The sequence below is a fragment of the Rhyacophila brunnea genome, unplaced genomic scaffold, assembly GCF_057557595.1.
Source record: "Rhyacophila brunnea isolate RB1 unplaced genomic scaffold, BYU_Rbru_1.0 scaffold_2, whole genome shotgun sequence".
Classification (NCBI taxonomy): domain Eukaryota; kingdom Metazoa; phylum Arthropoda; class Insecta; order Trichoptera; family Rhyacophilidae; genus Rhyacophila; species Rhyacophila brunnea.
In genome coordinates, this window is record NW_028232859.1 from 48833866 (window position 1) to 48850043 (window position 16178).

Consider the following 16178-nt stretch of genomic DNA (forward strand, 5'->3'; position numbering starts at 1 on the left):
GCCATGGTCCTGTGACTGTGGGATGTGCCGTCTTTGTTGTCAACCATAAATTAGCTTTTCTGCCAGACCATGTTTGCAAATTTCACATTAGTGTATTTTGACATCTGTTTCTAACAATGAATACGATTTTCAAATAACATTATGGTGTTACCAGACTGTAGAGATTTAAAAATTGAATATTTGGTGCCAAAAAGTCAGAACACTGTTTTCACAGAGAGTGTTTGCAATTAATGTCTTTTTAATATTAAGTCGTTCAATGCGCAAACCGCATCTGGCGCGTAGCAATTAACATTATAATTAAATGTGGTCATTAAGTGGTCAGCAGTTAACGAGTATACAATTTTTGGCCGAACTTAGGGAGAGGGTATAATAGGTAAATAGGATAAGAATTTTCCAACATTTTGTATTTAAAGGAAAGACTTGTTCACTATGCTAGTAAAGTGATGAAAACAATGTATTGTGTGTTTAATAGTATATAATATAAATATTTATATAAATTCATCACTAATTTAGTTATTCTTTAGTAAAATCATTCAATCTTGATTTTCATTTTTAAACCCAGTGCTTTAATTTATAGTATCAAGGTTTCCTCTAGGATAGCGATAAGGTGTTTTCGAGTCCAATTTTTTAATTTCCTTTTGGACAAATTCTTGTACATGTTGTGAATCTACTTGATTCTCACTGGGAGATTCTGTTTCCGCAGCTTCCTTCTCTCTTAAAGTCACCTGGAAAAGAATATTGCCATCAAGTTTTTCCAGAAGTGGAAAATGTTCACACAATATAAAAAGGGCATTATAGCACAAAAAAACCATCTGATAAGGAACCAGACAAGAATATGCGACTTAATAAAGTCACAAAACTACTGGAAAAGCCTGGAATGTCAACAAGGAACTGGAAAATGCTGTCACACATTTATACCCAAGAGGCACTAGGCCTCCAAAATGCCACTCTAAAACTTGCTGAATCATTGAATCAAGTAACTTCAGCAGAAGTAATGGCAACAAGAAGAAACAAAACTACGTGTCCTACACACAGCAAAAGAAAACTTAATAATGACCATTAAAGCGCAAATTAACTACATATATGAAACATGTTAAAATATAGATAAAATCGCAGGTTAAACCAATAAAACCTACAAACAGTGAAACTCTAATTTTGACTGACAAAGACTTTGTTCAAACACGCGCGTTAACATAATTTTACTCCCTACTTTAATTATAGTTTGTCAATTTATGGCTACGGCCGTATGTTGTAGCTTAACTACTAGGGAATGACAAAAGAAATGGCGTATTTCAAAAAAACACTACCTTATTCTTAGGTCAATAATTATTATAAAGCAATCATTATTCATAAGATGTTTATCACACTTGGATGGTCAAAGACATAGCTTATAATAAGTATCTTTAGAATCATCTTCAAATGTGTTAATCTTGCCGATTTTTTGAATAATAAAATGCCTAATTCTTGTCAAATTTGGGATCACAGAGATTATCAATATAATTTTTTATCGTGAATATTTTACAAAAATTATCTCGTAATAAATTATACTAATGGTTTTATAAATGCGTTTAAAAAATAATAAATGTAAAAAATCTTAACACCACTGCACAGTTATGTACCGAAATATGACTATATTCTAAAACATTAGAGCGAGAGGTTTAAAAGAATACTATTTTATGTAACAAAAATACTTTATGCAGTCATCAAATGTTTAAAATAACTATAAAGGATAATGAGGCTTCAAAATTATATAAATAGATTATCTACAACGTTTAAGGAGTGTCCAGGATCATGGTTTGAAAATACAATAAAAACTCAATTTTAACCTTCGACGAGCATGTCCCCCCTTAAGTCAATAATCTCACAGCAAATACTCACATTTTCAATTTGCTGTTCGCGTTTTCTGTTCATATCTCTTGTATAAAGTTCTGCGTGCATTCTCTTTCGATGGGAATAACAATTTCCTGAGGATACAAATGTTTTTGGGCAGTATGTGCAAGAGTATTTCTTTTCTCCAGTATGCTGAGCCAAATGGGTCTAAATAAAACAATACATTATTAATAAGTAAATAAGTAATTAAATTTAATAAAAATTATGTCATTACGAATAGTTAAATGTTAAAATAAAACTGAATAATAAATATTCATGATTCATACACAACGTAAAACTATAAAATACTCCACAAGAAATAGGGTACATAATTCTAAATTTAAATAGGCGTCCATTTTCAAGTTAGAGTTATATTTTAAACTATTTCTTTATTCAATTGATAATACACATGAATAAAAAATGTAGCAATCTTTACTGAATATCCTTAAGAGCATACATCAGTGAAACGGCAAATAATTTTCAACAATAGGTGGGACGAAATTTCGCACTCGTTGCTAATTGGAGAGCGGCAGTCCAGTCGTGAGCACGTCAATTTGTTTTGTGATGTCGTCGGAGGAATATATTCTTATATCCTGTAAGGATGGCTAAAAAACGTTACGCATGTACTCGAACAAGAAAAAATGTCAATGAATATATTATTATTATTACTAATATAACCATAAACATAACATTAAATGGATGCATGTTGAATTTTTATGTCAAATTATGTTTTGTTCGGCACGCATCGTTTGCACAATCTGCGCGTCGCGTAGTGACAATCTTTTTAGACCATGCCACAGCTGAAGTATAAGCCTTAAGAAAAAATAATGGTCCCGCTTGTCTTTTTCAAAATATTTTTCAGAATTAAATTGATAAATATAGGCAGAACGTAACATACATCGCGAACCGACTTCAGTTTGAATTGCTTGCCGCAAAATTTGCACTCATGAGGCTTGTTGTCGGTGTGTTTGACCCTCATGTGGAAGTTCAGTTGGCCGACCCGATATGTGGCGAAACTGCACTTTGTGCACCGGGCACGCTTTTCATTGTGCATTTTTTGATGACTTATTAAACTTCGCCGATTTTTTAATCTATCGAAAGAGAAAAAATTCAGTTATTAAATTATTAAAATACATACTTATAAATAGGTTACACAAAATTCACATTTACATAATATGTATCACATATGGGACAACAGTCTTGGTCTCCTCAAGTCATTGTCCTCAGTCCAGTTTATCTCACACAATCCTCCCACAATCTCTGATTCTGATCGCTCACGCATCCTGGACCATACCATTGAACCACTACAGCTTGTCTTCAAACAACCCTCTGCGTCGTAGTCAGTCCACATGAGTCAAACCTCATAAAAATGACGAAAAGAACAAAATGTATAAATTTTGCTCAATTGCTACTGTCATAATCACCTTACGAGGCTTGGGTCATGTGTAAACACAGCTTTAGATATTTATTTATTAGCATAATATATAATATTACATTTTCAAAATAAAAACACAATAATTTGGTTTTGCCAGTTTTGCAGAAGACGCTTTTCGTTAAATACATATTATACTTTCATCCCTGTTCTTAAGTTAGCATCAGTGATGTAGTGGAGGCGGAATGGGCTTCAGCACTTATTCAAATAATTCTCATCAATATTATATTACACACAGCGGCGGCTTCTCTAACACCATGAATGTGCGCTGCACTCCTTTTTCCTAAACATCTCTCAATGTGCAACAATGCTATTCATAAGTCATCACTCGTTTATCGCAATTTAATCCATGTAAATTACCAAAAGCATGCACCCATTGAACAGTCATCGAAAACGAGCGCTGTGGTGAGCGCCCTAATATCGATCTTGGTTTGCCATTCATATTACACTGTGTAATAACAGTTCAACCCGACACGTGAAACCCATAAACAACTCATAAATACACAAAATTTTATGACCTTTTGGAACGCAGCACAAATTTCGACACAGAAAAAAACAGTTACGCGGAAAAATGTAGTAATTGAGATTTAGCAGGATTGATAAAAAAATAGATTTTTTTTTATTTAAATCTCATATAAATTCATTGAAAGTAGGCTGATATTGAATACAAATTGATTGTCAACATAAATATTATGGATACGATCCTTAAATCGTTCTATATTTAGAAATATTTGAATATAATTTATAAAAAAATAATATCTTAGTTACCATGTTCTTTGTCAAAGTGAGTGAATTATTATAACAGATGTCATATTTTTAACAATGCTGCGCGGAGTTTTATTGCTTTTTGTAGAAGTAACTGACGCCGAGAGTCGAAAAATACGTACCTACCTATTCAAAACAATCGACAGTTATATATTTTTTTTTTTTAAAATATTTTCTTCAAATATTTATTTACTTACAATACAATTCAGTATGATTTCTGTCGTTGCGATCTATAGTCGGCTTTTTTAGGTGTTTTGTCACGTTATTTCGATAATTTTGTTCATAAAAATAAATTTTGAATAAAAGATTCATAATAATACATATACTTATTGTTTAATCAGTGAAGTGTATGTGTTTTAAAATGACTTCGGTAAACGTAGACTTTATCAATAATAATAATAAGAGTCAGAATAAATAAAGGATGATCCGATGACATCTGTGGAAAGTGAAAAGTGTTTTTCCACCATTGAAAGAATTAAATCGTCTTTAAGAAATACTTACCATGAACCAGGACAGACTTAACTGTCTACCTGTGTTAAGCATTGAGAAAAAACTTTTACAAATAGTTCCAGACTTTAATGAGAAGTGATTGAGGTGTTCGCTAAACAGAAACAACGCTGAATTGATATGCTTTTTAAATAAGGTAAGACAATTTTTAGTGCACCCCCAATGAAAGCAATTTTGGAAACCACCACTGATGGCCACTGATTACACACCATAATTTTGAATCACGTGACTCTAGAAATTTTTGTTAATGTTATTTTTAACGAAGTGAAATTCAAAATTGGTGCAGCCTAATCATCGAAATATTGAAAAACAAATATTTAGCACTACACTACTGGTTAGCTCAGCTCATATCTATAGTTTGAATAGCATAAATTACCTATTTTTATTATAATAGCAAATACAAAATTTAAAATTAAACATTAACCTTAAAGGGCCTATAATGTTGAAGAAAATCTTCTGTACTGAACAGATCCTAAATCACTATATTATGAAAAAAATGCTGAAAAAGAGACTCATTGCCTACTGTTTAAATTAGTTGTAATTAATTTTGCACAGCGGATTTATAGCAAACTTCACTATTTACAACCACAAGCTGTGTCAAAAACGATATGAATACATGTATTAATTAAGGCGCTAAGTACAAAAAAAATAAAAACTGAAATTTTTATAGAAAAATGTTCTATATTATACCAACGCTAATAATGTCAACTATGGTCTAAGTGCCGCAAGTCAAAAATGCAGAAAAAAAATTTGGCCACGTTGTAAGTTCGTTGGCGTGTTTTATTTAGAATGGTGTAGGTTGTTGGTCAGTACAGTGGTCAACGGCATTCAATATAAAATAGCTGTCGACGGTGTATTGACACTCGCGAGTTCTTAATTCCTAAAATTATGGAAGCTGCCGAGATTGCTTCACACTGTGCAACCACATTTTTCAAATGGTCTGCTTCATGCAATTTTACTGCAATGACTCAGTATGTTGTAACCACAGGGAATACTACTTTTTGGTACTTAGCACCTTAATTAATACACGCATTCATATGATGATACGTATCGATGACGAGTGCAAGTGAGAAACAGACTATCGTGAAATGATTGAATAAGAAGTAACTCGTCAAATGGTTTTTCAATATAATTGAATCGTAATTATTCACATTCCAGAGTTGATATCTTCTAATACTTAATTTATACACTTTTAGATACTACGTAGCATTAGAGCTACACAAATAAATTAGATTGCATGTCAATATTTATATCTGTACCTCAAAGCTAAAAGTGCGGAAGTCACATTTTTATCATTTTTGAGTTAAGTATGCAGATTTAAATGGTAGTCCAATTATTATACTTTAGAGCTGAAGGAATGGATGTCCAATTTAAATCATTTTTGCTTTAATCTACAGCAAAAAGATTAATTGCAAAAGTGCGGAAGTCCAACATATGAAGTTTTAGTCCGAACGCGAGTAAGTATTTACACTAGATTAGATTAACTATGCTAAAACTGCTCTCCTGCAAAATATTGAATATGTAACTTCCAGACTTTCAAGGTACAGATCTTCATTCCTTGTTAAACGCATCGATTTTTTAATGTTTCACTTGATTATGTAAATGAATTATTTCACTTACACAGCCCCACATTGCTTGCACTGAACATTATTCTCTCCGACTTTATCATGAGACTGTAGATGAGCTTCCAAAGAAGAGTTTGATGGGAAACCGCGCCCACACTCAGGGCATAAACATTGTCCGCCACTGTGTACTGAAAATATGTGATGTGATCTTGCAGACATTGAAGGAAATCTGAAAGCAAAGGTTTAAATCAAGAATTACTATCATTAGGAAACGAAATCCCCAGAAGAAGCTATTTTAGATTGAATTTTAAAGCAGTCACTGAGTCTAAGTAAAACTTATTATGTAATACGATTGGTACCAGTGATGGCCGGTGGTTTCTATATTATAGGGAGCGCAGCGCACTTTTATGGTGTTAAGGCAGCTGCTAACGATTGCGACTAATAGGTAATGAGCAGCACATTAAGCTCATTCTCGTCAAGGGCATATTGTGTACGGAACAATTATGTTTTCAATATACGCGATGGGCAAATCCTGTAAAATAATTCAAAAGTATACACGAATGATGCACGCTGATGTAGTAGTGATCAGCATGTATCAGCTTTAATGTGATAATATAAATTCATGAATATTACTTACAACTTATCGCAGTGTTTACATTTGTAGGTACGTCTTTCTTCAGCTGGAAGGTGCGTTTCTTTATGGCTTCGTAGTCCAGAAGGGTAAGAATACCTAAATATAACAATTATTTTTATTAACATTTTCCCTTCTAAAGGGAGGATATGGGCCTCCACTGGGTGAAGGTTATATGAGAAATGGTTGCGATCCACACAAAACAACAACACATTGAAAAACATACATTTTTAATTGCTCAGCTGTGGAATTGAATATGCGATCCATAACTTCAAATTTGGCTGCTTAATCAACTAAGCCACCGTGTGTACAAAATGATAATAAAATATAAATATATGACAATGAAATATTTTGCACTAGATCAATAAACAAATTCTTTGTCTACAAAAATTTAACTTGTTGACATTAAATTACCGCTTTTAAATAACAAGCTAATTATATCGAATGGCGAATTAATTAGTGTACAACAGGTGTGCTGTCCGCGTGGAAAGGATTAATAATCTTAACATTTTCAGAAAAAAAAATTACCAAAGATTGACCAAATAATTATGCATATAAAAAATAAATAAAATGGCCATTGAGAGCTTTATCTTCCACGCAATTCATTGTTACCATAGAACAGCGGTGCCCCACCCGTACCGTTTTAATGTGGCTCAACGAAGATGATGACTCGATATGGGCGAGATAAAGTGCGTTCTGACACAAATGTCACTTTGACAATTATATTTATCATATAGTTACCCTAATAATTATGTTTGAATATGAACCAGATAAAAAGAAAAAACGGATATACACTTACAATTTTCAAGAAGATTGGGAAGAGAAATATTGTTTTATTTATTTTAAGGTTAATTTAATTTGCGGTTCAACAATTGCTATTGGAAAAAAGTGCAACGTAGAACGACATTTTACAACGGTTCATAAAAAATATGGTACCGAATATTCTATTATACTCTCAGTTTTGCCACTAAAAGGAAATACATGTGGAAAGGACATATAGGTACCAAGTTATTAAAAACTACATTCAAAAAATTTATCTCCCCCTTCAAAAACTTGTGTGCATAGCAACCGACGGAGCACCTGCAATGATTGGTTCTGGTATTGGTTTCATCACATTATGTAAGAACGATGCTGAGTAGTGTAATATTATTGTGTTTTCTTTTACCTATTGTGCTGATTTTTTCAAAAAAAAGGTCATCGTCTTGTGTGGCTCGCCTAAATTTTTAAATTCTTAATTTGCTCGAGATAGACTAAAGGTTGACCACCACTGACATAGAATAATAAAAGAATAGAATGGAGATTCAAATGAAGCCATTATTTGCCTTCAGTATTCTATTGTAGGCACACTAAATTAAAAATGAATACTGGCACAATTTTGAAAACGTCAGAAACATACCTATTTGAAAAAATCCTATAACGAAAATAATTGACCAAGTGGGATTCAAACTCACATCTACCACTTTCCAGATGAGTGCTTTTATACATTAAGACACTGATACATCTGTCATTTGTGCGAATAATTGCAAATACCCATGTCATGTATGTGAAATTTGAAAAACTCAAATAACTTAGTAATTAGAAATTATTCACACGGATCAGCAGCTAAATGGATAAGAAAACTCACCCAGAAAGTGAAAGGTGCCAATTCGAAGTCCACTCAGTCCAAATTTTTTTCAAAGTATTTTGTTTATAAAAATCATGTATTTTCAACAAAAAGAATCATACATTTCAATATTCTTGTGTATATTATATTATACTCAGTATTAAATAAAATGATTTTATTAAAAATGAATGTTTTTTGAGATTAGTCACCTCCCCAGTTGGGTCAGGTGTATTTTACCACGTTTTTATTAGCACGTATTCTTGTTTGTCCAGTACAAATTTTTTCTTGTTTGTCCAAAATTTGTATTGGACGATTGAAGATTTTGAACTAACTTCCCGACTAACTAGACATTTGAAACTTTTAGAATATATCAGAACACGACGACAATGCATTCTTTTAATACTTTTAGCCATCTTTAAGCAAAATTGAATTAATTTTCAGTTAATTCTGTTTTGAATGGAAAGTTATTTCGGGAAAAATTCGTAAAAAAAAAAAAGTAAAACACTATTATTGGTTGTTAAGAGGTCCTAGCAACTAAATTATTAATATACACGTGCGTTACTATGGAAATCAATATGAAATGTCAAAATGACATTTCAGTATTCTATATTTATTCAGTATTTTTATCAAGTACAAAAAAGTATTTATTAATACATAGAATTGTCAAGTTTATATGATTCAAACGATAATTTAAAAACATGGTATATAAAAAGTTCTTTTTATCTTGTAATTATTCGTCTAATGCCTCTAATATCTAGAAAACTGATTGTGTGGCTTACCTCCGATCACACACGTCACATTTGTGAGGACGCTCCGATTCCGGCAAATGCGTCTGTAAATGTGATTTTAAAGTTGATTTATGAAGCAAATCCTTCTTACAAATAGGACACCTATAAACAAATTGCTCATTAAAAAAATAAAAAGGTTTTTTTATACTGCTGAAACAAAAATTACTTATTAGTTCAATTAGGACACGTTTAGGAAAGAAAAAGCATGTCCGGAAATTTGTACGTATGCAGTTCACCGTATCACACTTCACCGTGAAATGTTGTATCGGAAATATATTATGATTGTATATTAAAGACCATTCAACCTCTTTGGGTCATATAGTACTGACATAAAATTCATGTCTAAATAAAACACGGTTCTTGTCAGTTTACAGTATGCCAGCGGCAAACAAATTTTGAAAATAGCAGATATACTGGATTATTTTTTTGTTAGGTTAGGTTAGGTTTTCTTTCTTGAATTCATTAATTTTTCATGAAAATTAAATTGATGTTCATATTGAATCTAATAAAATTAGAGATCATATAGTATACAGTCATCTCTTTCCTATAGAAATCTCACGGTGAACTGTGCTACGGTCAAATGTTTTACGTACAATGTACATGTAACCAAGAAAAAGATACGTGAGCAAGACAGAAATAGTGTAGTGTGGGATTGAATGTGACAGTTGACGACCGTGAGCTATTGAACTAGTGTTGTTTATGTGGTTTTATAGTTTTGCATTTTCTTTCAAATTCGTAACTGCGGGGACTCGGATAATGAATACTCGGATAAAGACGTAGTTGATTTAGACATTGTTATTTTACACGATTTTTTGCTGCATTCATTATAGACACTCTTACAAGGGTTCCATATTATTTTTAAGTTGCATAATCAATTCATCAGTTGGCTTACCGGAATGCATCATTTTGCATATGACGTGCCATATGGTGTATGATTTTTTCACGAGTGTTACATCGCGTATTACAACACACGATGTAGCCCTTGGTGTCATGCTCTGTCTCATAATGTTTAAACATCTGTAAGAGAAAAAAAAAATCTTGGAAAACATAATTCTATAATAAATGAATGTAAAACAGATAAAACACATAAAACAATATTGATTACTTACGTCATTTAAAAATTCAAATTGTGGCTTATTAGGGCAAACTTCACATTGAATTTTGTAAAATCTTCTGACCACATCTTCAAGCAACGCACCCTTTAGTATAAAATTTCCATTCTCGAGCAATTTGACAGGCTGTAAATGCTTTTCTTCTTCTGTCTCATCGGAAGCCATTTTTTCAGTTCTTTCTGATTTAGAGGTTGTGTCATTCAGCTGTTTATTCTTCGGTTTATTTTTTATATGTTCAGCATTTTTAATTAATAGATTATTTAAAATTGATGTCTTATTAGTGGTAGACCTTTTTTTTCTGCCTGATCGTCTTCTTTTGGTATTTACGTTCACAGACCGTTTTTTGATAAAGGATTTATTATCGCTTTCAATGTTCAATCGATCAGTGTCCAATTGATCAGAATCCGAACAATCATCAATAAAAGCATCATTGTTTTCTTCACAAAATTCCAACTTTATTTCATGCTGTCCATTTGCATTATTTAATTTATCATCCCGCAAGTCGTCTAAAATCTCTGTTTCTATTTGATTCTGATTCGATAATTCTTGTTTAACCTCAGAATAAATCGGTGATGGTTCTATCACTGACATTTTCATTGTGTTTACGGAAGACGTTTTTTCAATTTTTACCATCTTTGAAGATATTTTCTGTAAAGAACATTGATAATTGAAAATAAATGAAGAATATAAATTTTTAAGATTTTCGTACTAGAGATGATGAACCTTGACAGAATTTTCAATCTTATCCAAAGATTCGTGTAAATATGAAATTTTGCCTGATTTTTTTTATACATTGCTTGTTATATAAAGCCGGCTATAACAATAACTACATATTTTTGAGCGATAAAATATTTGAATTTCTATACTGTGTGAACGCTAGCATAAGTATAACTGAAAGTGGTGAATGGAAGATTCCGCACATGAAAATTTCACATATAAAATTTTGCACACAGAAAATTCAACAAACAGTAAATTCAGAATTTTAAAAATGTTTGACATTGGATTTTTTAATGTTGAGCAGGTTAATAACATTAATGAAATAGTAGAAGTAGATGGTATACTGGTCAATACTATTATTAAAGACGATGCAAAATATAAATGACTTATGTAAATATATATAATATCAGAACCTGTAGTTGCGAACCCGCGAGCACTGTTGTGTGCATACGCAGACTCATTTGTGCATTATATATATTTAAAAAAAACAAAAATATAATTGTAATAATAATTAAGGGGGGACATGCTCGTCGAAGGTCAAAATTGAGTTTTTATTGTATTTTCAAACCATGATCCTGGACACTCCTTAAACGTTGTAGATGATCTATTTATATAATTTTGAAGCCTTATTATCCTTTATAGTTTTTTTTTAACATTTGATGACTGCATGAAGTATTTTTGTTACATAAAATAGTATTCTTTTAAACCTCTCGCTCTAATGTTTTAGAATATAGTCATATTTCGGTACATAACTGTGCAGTGGTCTTAAGATTTTTTACATTTATTAATTTTTTAACGCATTTATAAAACCATTAGCATAATTTATTACGAGATATTTTTTGTAAAATATTCACGATAAAAAATTATTTTGATAATCTCTGTGATCCCAAATTTGACAAGAATTACGCATTTTATTATTCAAAAAATCGGCAAGATTAACACATTTGAAGATAATTCTAAAGATACTTATTATAAGCTATGTCCTTAAACATTTAAGTGTGATAAAAATCTTATGAATAATGATTGCTTTATAATAATTATTGACCTAAGAATAAGGTAGTGTTTTTTTGAAATACGCCATTTCTTTTGTCATTCCCTAGTAGTTAAGCTACAACATACGGCCGTAGCCATAAAATGACAAATTATAATTAAAATAGGGAGTAAAATTATGTTAACGCGCGTGTTTGAACATGTACCTAACCAATTTTTTTTTAATTTTTTTTTAAACGGTACATGTTCAAACACGCGCGTCAATATCATTTTACTCCCTACTTCAATTATAGTTTGTCAATTTATGGCTACGGCCGTATGTTGTAGCTTAACCACTGGGGAATGACAAAAGAAATGACGTATTTCAAAAAAACACTACCTTATTCTTAGGTCAATATTTATTATAAAGCAATCATTATTCATAAGATGTTTATCACACTTGAATGGTCAAAGACATAGCTTATAATAAATATCTTTAGAATCATCTTCAAATGTGTTAATCTTGCCGATTTTTTGAATAATAAAATGCCTAATTCTTGTCAAATTTGGGATCACAGAGATTATCAATATAATTTTTTATCGTGAATATTTTACAAAAAATATCTCGTAATAAATTATGCTAATGGTTTTATAAATGCGTTTAAAAATTAATAAATGTAAAAAATCTTAACACCACTGCACAGTTATGTACCGAAATATGACTATATTCTAAAACATTAGAGCGAGAGGTTTAAAAGAATACTATTTTATGTAACAAAAATACTTCATGCAGTCATCAAATGTTTAAAATAACTATAAAGGATAATAAGGCTTCAAAATTATATAAATAGATCATCTACAACGTTTAAGGAGTGTCCAGGATCATGGTTTGAAAATACAATAAAAACTCAATTTTGACCTTCGACGAGCATGTCCCCCCTTAAAATCAATTACTTAATAAAAACAATTGCAATTGAATTGTTGTGGTAGTTGATTGGATATATTAAATTTATCATCAATCAAGTAAATTAAGATGCTTGTTCAACCATAAACAAGCATCGTAATTTACCAGACTTAATCAATATAAATGCACCACATTTTACTATGTACCTCGAAAATTTTTTAGAACAATTTGACGTTAATGAACTTGTGGTTAACATAGTTACATATTTTTTCTAATTATCTGTAATGTTTTAAAATAATATTTAAAACTTCCTTAATACAGGGTTATTGACCAGGAACACAGAACAGATTAATAAATAGAATTCCGATAGGTTATATTCTAATTCACGCATGGTTTTGAATGTGTGAGTGTCCTACGAAAATGAACCACACATTATAGACGTGCAATAGTGTGTTGCAACCTTCAAATACACCAATATTGATTAAGCGTCAGTGCATAAAACAAGAGCAGTTGTCAGAACGAAATACAAGCGTATTCTTGACAAGTGTTTAAGTTTATCCCATATTCTTCCACACTCGAGATCGGTTGCCTGTTTCTTAGGTATTTCAGTTCAGCTTATTTCCGAGTTCCCTGACTAGGAATTAATAAAAAAAATAAAACTAATATTTAATCGTCAAGTACATAATAATATTATTATCTATCAAAGTCATGTAAATTTTACACTAGTTGCATCGCTGCAACGACCACAAGGGCATCCAAAAACTTGCTGAATCGAAAAACTCGTCAAGTTTATTTATTTTATTTTACTTAGAAGACCTAGGGACCAAAAAGAGTGGAAGGACCTAAGGGAGTCCCTCATCTATCTGTGGATCGACGTTGCCTGCATTAATAAAGAAATCACATATAACTCCCAATGAAGTTGAATTAAATTAACAAACCTGTTTGAAATTATCAGGGTGTCCTTTGTTTGGTGGTTGGTAAGTGAATGTTCCTTTGTAATCGTTTGCATATTTTGATAAATACATCTGTGACGTTATTACCGAGGTAAAAAAAACAGAAAATTCTTCCACTAATCGTATGCACGTAATGCATACGTATTTCATTCTTTCCGACGGAGTAATCTAAAAGTAAATTAAATGACACCATTATTAAATTATTGAATCGTCAAAAATTAATATATGTATCAAGTTGAAAAAATATCTTAAAAAATAGGTTCTTGTCTGTGTAGCGCAGGGGAGGGCAAACTGCGGCCCGCGGGCCGCATGTGGCCCGCCGGGTATTTTTTTGCGGCCCGCCATCATTAATTGTACTTTTGATTACGAATAACTTTTTTGATAATTTTTTAAAAAATATTGACAATAGATTAAAATTTGAAGAATTTGTTGTTTCGTAAATGTATTATCTCAGTACATCTTCCTTGCGTCTCGTCTCGCACTATGTAAGCAATATTTTCTACGTTGAACATCGATTTCAATAGATATTGATAGTGTACCGACAGAGCTACAACTTGAGATTATTGATCTGTAGTGTGACACTGATTTAAGAGAATTGCATCGTCGTGAAGAAATCTACAAATTTTACAATGCCCTTAATTCAGACAAATTTGACCAACTTAAAGATTATGCAGGAATAATGTTCGTTATTTTTGGATCAATCTATATATGTGAACAAACATTTTCGATCATGAACCTCAATAAAAATTCTTTACGATCAAATATCTCCGATGCCCATTTACAAGCAGTTTTGAGAATATCAACTACAAAATTAACACCTGAATTAAAAAAAATGTACAACAGTTTCATTCTTCTCATTATTTTTTTTTAAGGTTTATTTTTCGTGATAATAAATAGTGTATATCTAAAAATGGTATTTTACTTGCGGCCCGCCGCTCATTTTGAATTCTTGAATTTGGCCCTCCATCCAAAAAGTTTGCCCCCCCCTGGTGTAGTGTAAGCTAGCGAGCGGTAAACAAATTTTGAAAATACCCGATATACTGGATTATTTGTTAGGTTAGGTTATCATTCTTGAATTCATGAATTTTGCCAAAATCGGCTATGAAAATTGCTGCTGTTACCACCTGGCTTCCAGTAAACAGACTTGGTAAATGTGCCGCAGCTGCCGTCATGAGATTTTATAACTTTCTTTTTAGACCAAACCAAACCTAACCTAACCTACCCCAACCTAATATTACCTGATATAATCTTAGTTTGTGATAATGATGCATCAAAATGTATGAAAATTTCGAATTTTAAATTAACAATTATTGGATCGAAAAGCCTATGCGCCGACAGAAAAGGGTATTTATTATAATTATCTACACGGAATAAACTGTTTTCGTAAAAAAAAAAATCATAAAAGCTCATGACGGCATGTCCGGCGCAATTACCCAAACTTTTTGTAGAAAATGACAATTTTTGATATTAACGAGGTTTCCAACTTTGTATGTTACATGGGAGATTAGTGTGGATTGATTTTTGAAATACAAAACGTATTCAATAATAATCTCACTGTTGACCAAAATGGAATTTATTGATGATATTATGTGTATTAAAGGAACATATTTTATTTTCTATATCAAAATGTAAAGAGGTTTTATTGTTGGATTTTTCATACCAAACAATTGATGTCAATGTATAAAATACGTAGAAATAATGTGGCCGTGAATAATACGTACCGTAAATGAAAATAGTTTTTCGATCCCCGAAAGTGTCCCCAACCGTGTTTCTTCACAATAATTGTCACCGAATAAATCAACTGTCTCCATCTTCCGATCAAGGCAGAGTCTACAGGGCTCGCTCATTTTGGATTAATAAGACACGACGTAATTTTTAATTAGACAATACAGGTTATATCTAAATAATTAAAAGAATGTTATTAAGTACTGATAACTGAAATATACAATTGCAAATTGTTTTGGTTTTTAATCTGTCATCTGTCATAACTCGAACACTAGTGTTGCAAGTTGTAAGATTACGTATTATCTATGGTTCAGTATAGTGTTGCCATCTTTTCAAATTGGAATTATAGTACAGAGCCTCCAAAATCATAGTATTTGGGGAAAAAATATAGTACCCGTTGTCATCTGTTGAAAATGTATAGGTTTTTTGTTTCTCAACGAAGAATTTGAGAAACTCAAAGACCCCTTTTTATTTACGTACGTCTTCCGACCAAAAGTGCTTACGGAAGAATTCAAGAAATTTCATTTTAAACCGAAGTCAAGGGATTTTTTTACGTTTTTCAAGCAATTTTTTTTCCAAGTTCTCTAAATCTTCATATATTGCGAAATTATAGTAGTTTGTACTACGAGGGTGGGTCA

The 16178-nt window shown here is 31.7% G+C and overlaps 1 protein-coding gene across 1 annotated transcript; it reads right to left on the reverse strand.

The window, feature by feature from the left end:
- Positions 1-465: 465 nt before the first annotated feature.
- On the reverse strand, positions 466-15816 carry LOC147072452 (uncharacterized). The gene is made up of 10 exons (XM_085947443.1): positions 15537-15816; positions 13801-13983; positions 10270-10920; positions 10053-10177; positions 9152-9262; positions 6776-6868; positions 6194-6367; positions 2768-2960; positions 1879-2037; positions 466-725 (listed from the first exon to the last, which is right to left on the reverse strand). Exons 1-10 carry the CDS (start codon positions 15660-15662, stop codon positions 567-569), a joined length of 1974 nt encoding a protein of 657 aa, XP_085803569.1. The 5' UTR covers positions 15663-15816; the 3' UTR covers positions 466-566.
- Between the last annotated feature and the right edge of the window lie 362 nt (positions 15817-16178).

Excerpts from the sequence above, each read along its gene's own strand:
- LOC147072452 (XM_085947443.1), bottom strand. The coding sequence starts at position 15,662 with ATGAGCGAGCCCTGTAGACTCTGCCTTGATCGGAAGATGGAGACAGTT. Across the intron at positions 2,961-6,193 it reads TGCAAGCAATGTGGGGCTGT|ATTAAAAAATCGGCGAAGTT; the intron begins GTAAGTGAAATA and ends CTCTTTCGATAG. Across the intron at positions 2,038-2,767 it reads AACTGAAGTCGGTTCGCGAT|ACCCATTTGGCTCAGCATAC; the intron begins GTATGTTACGTT and ends TGTTTTATTTAG.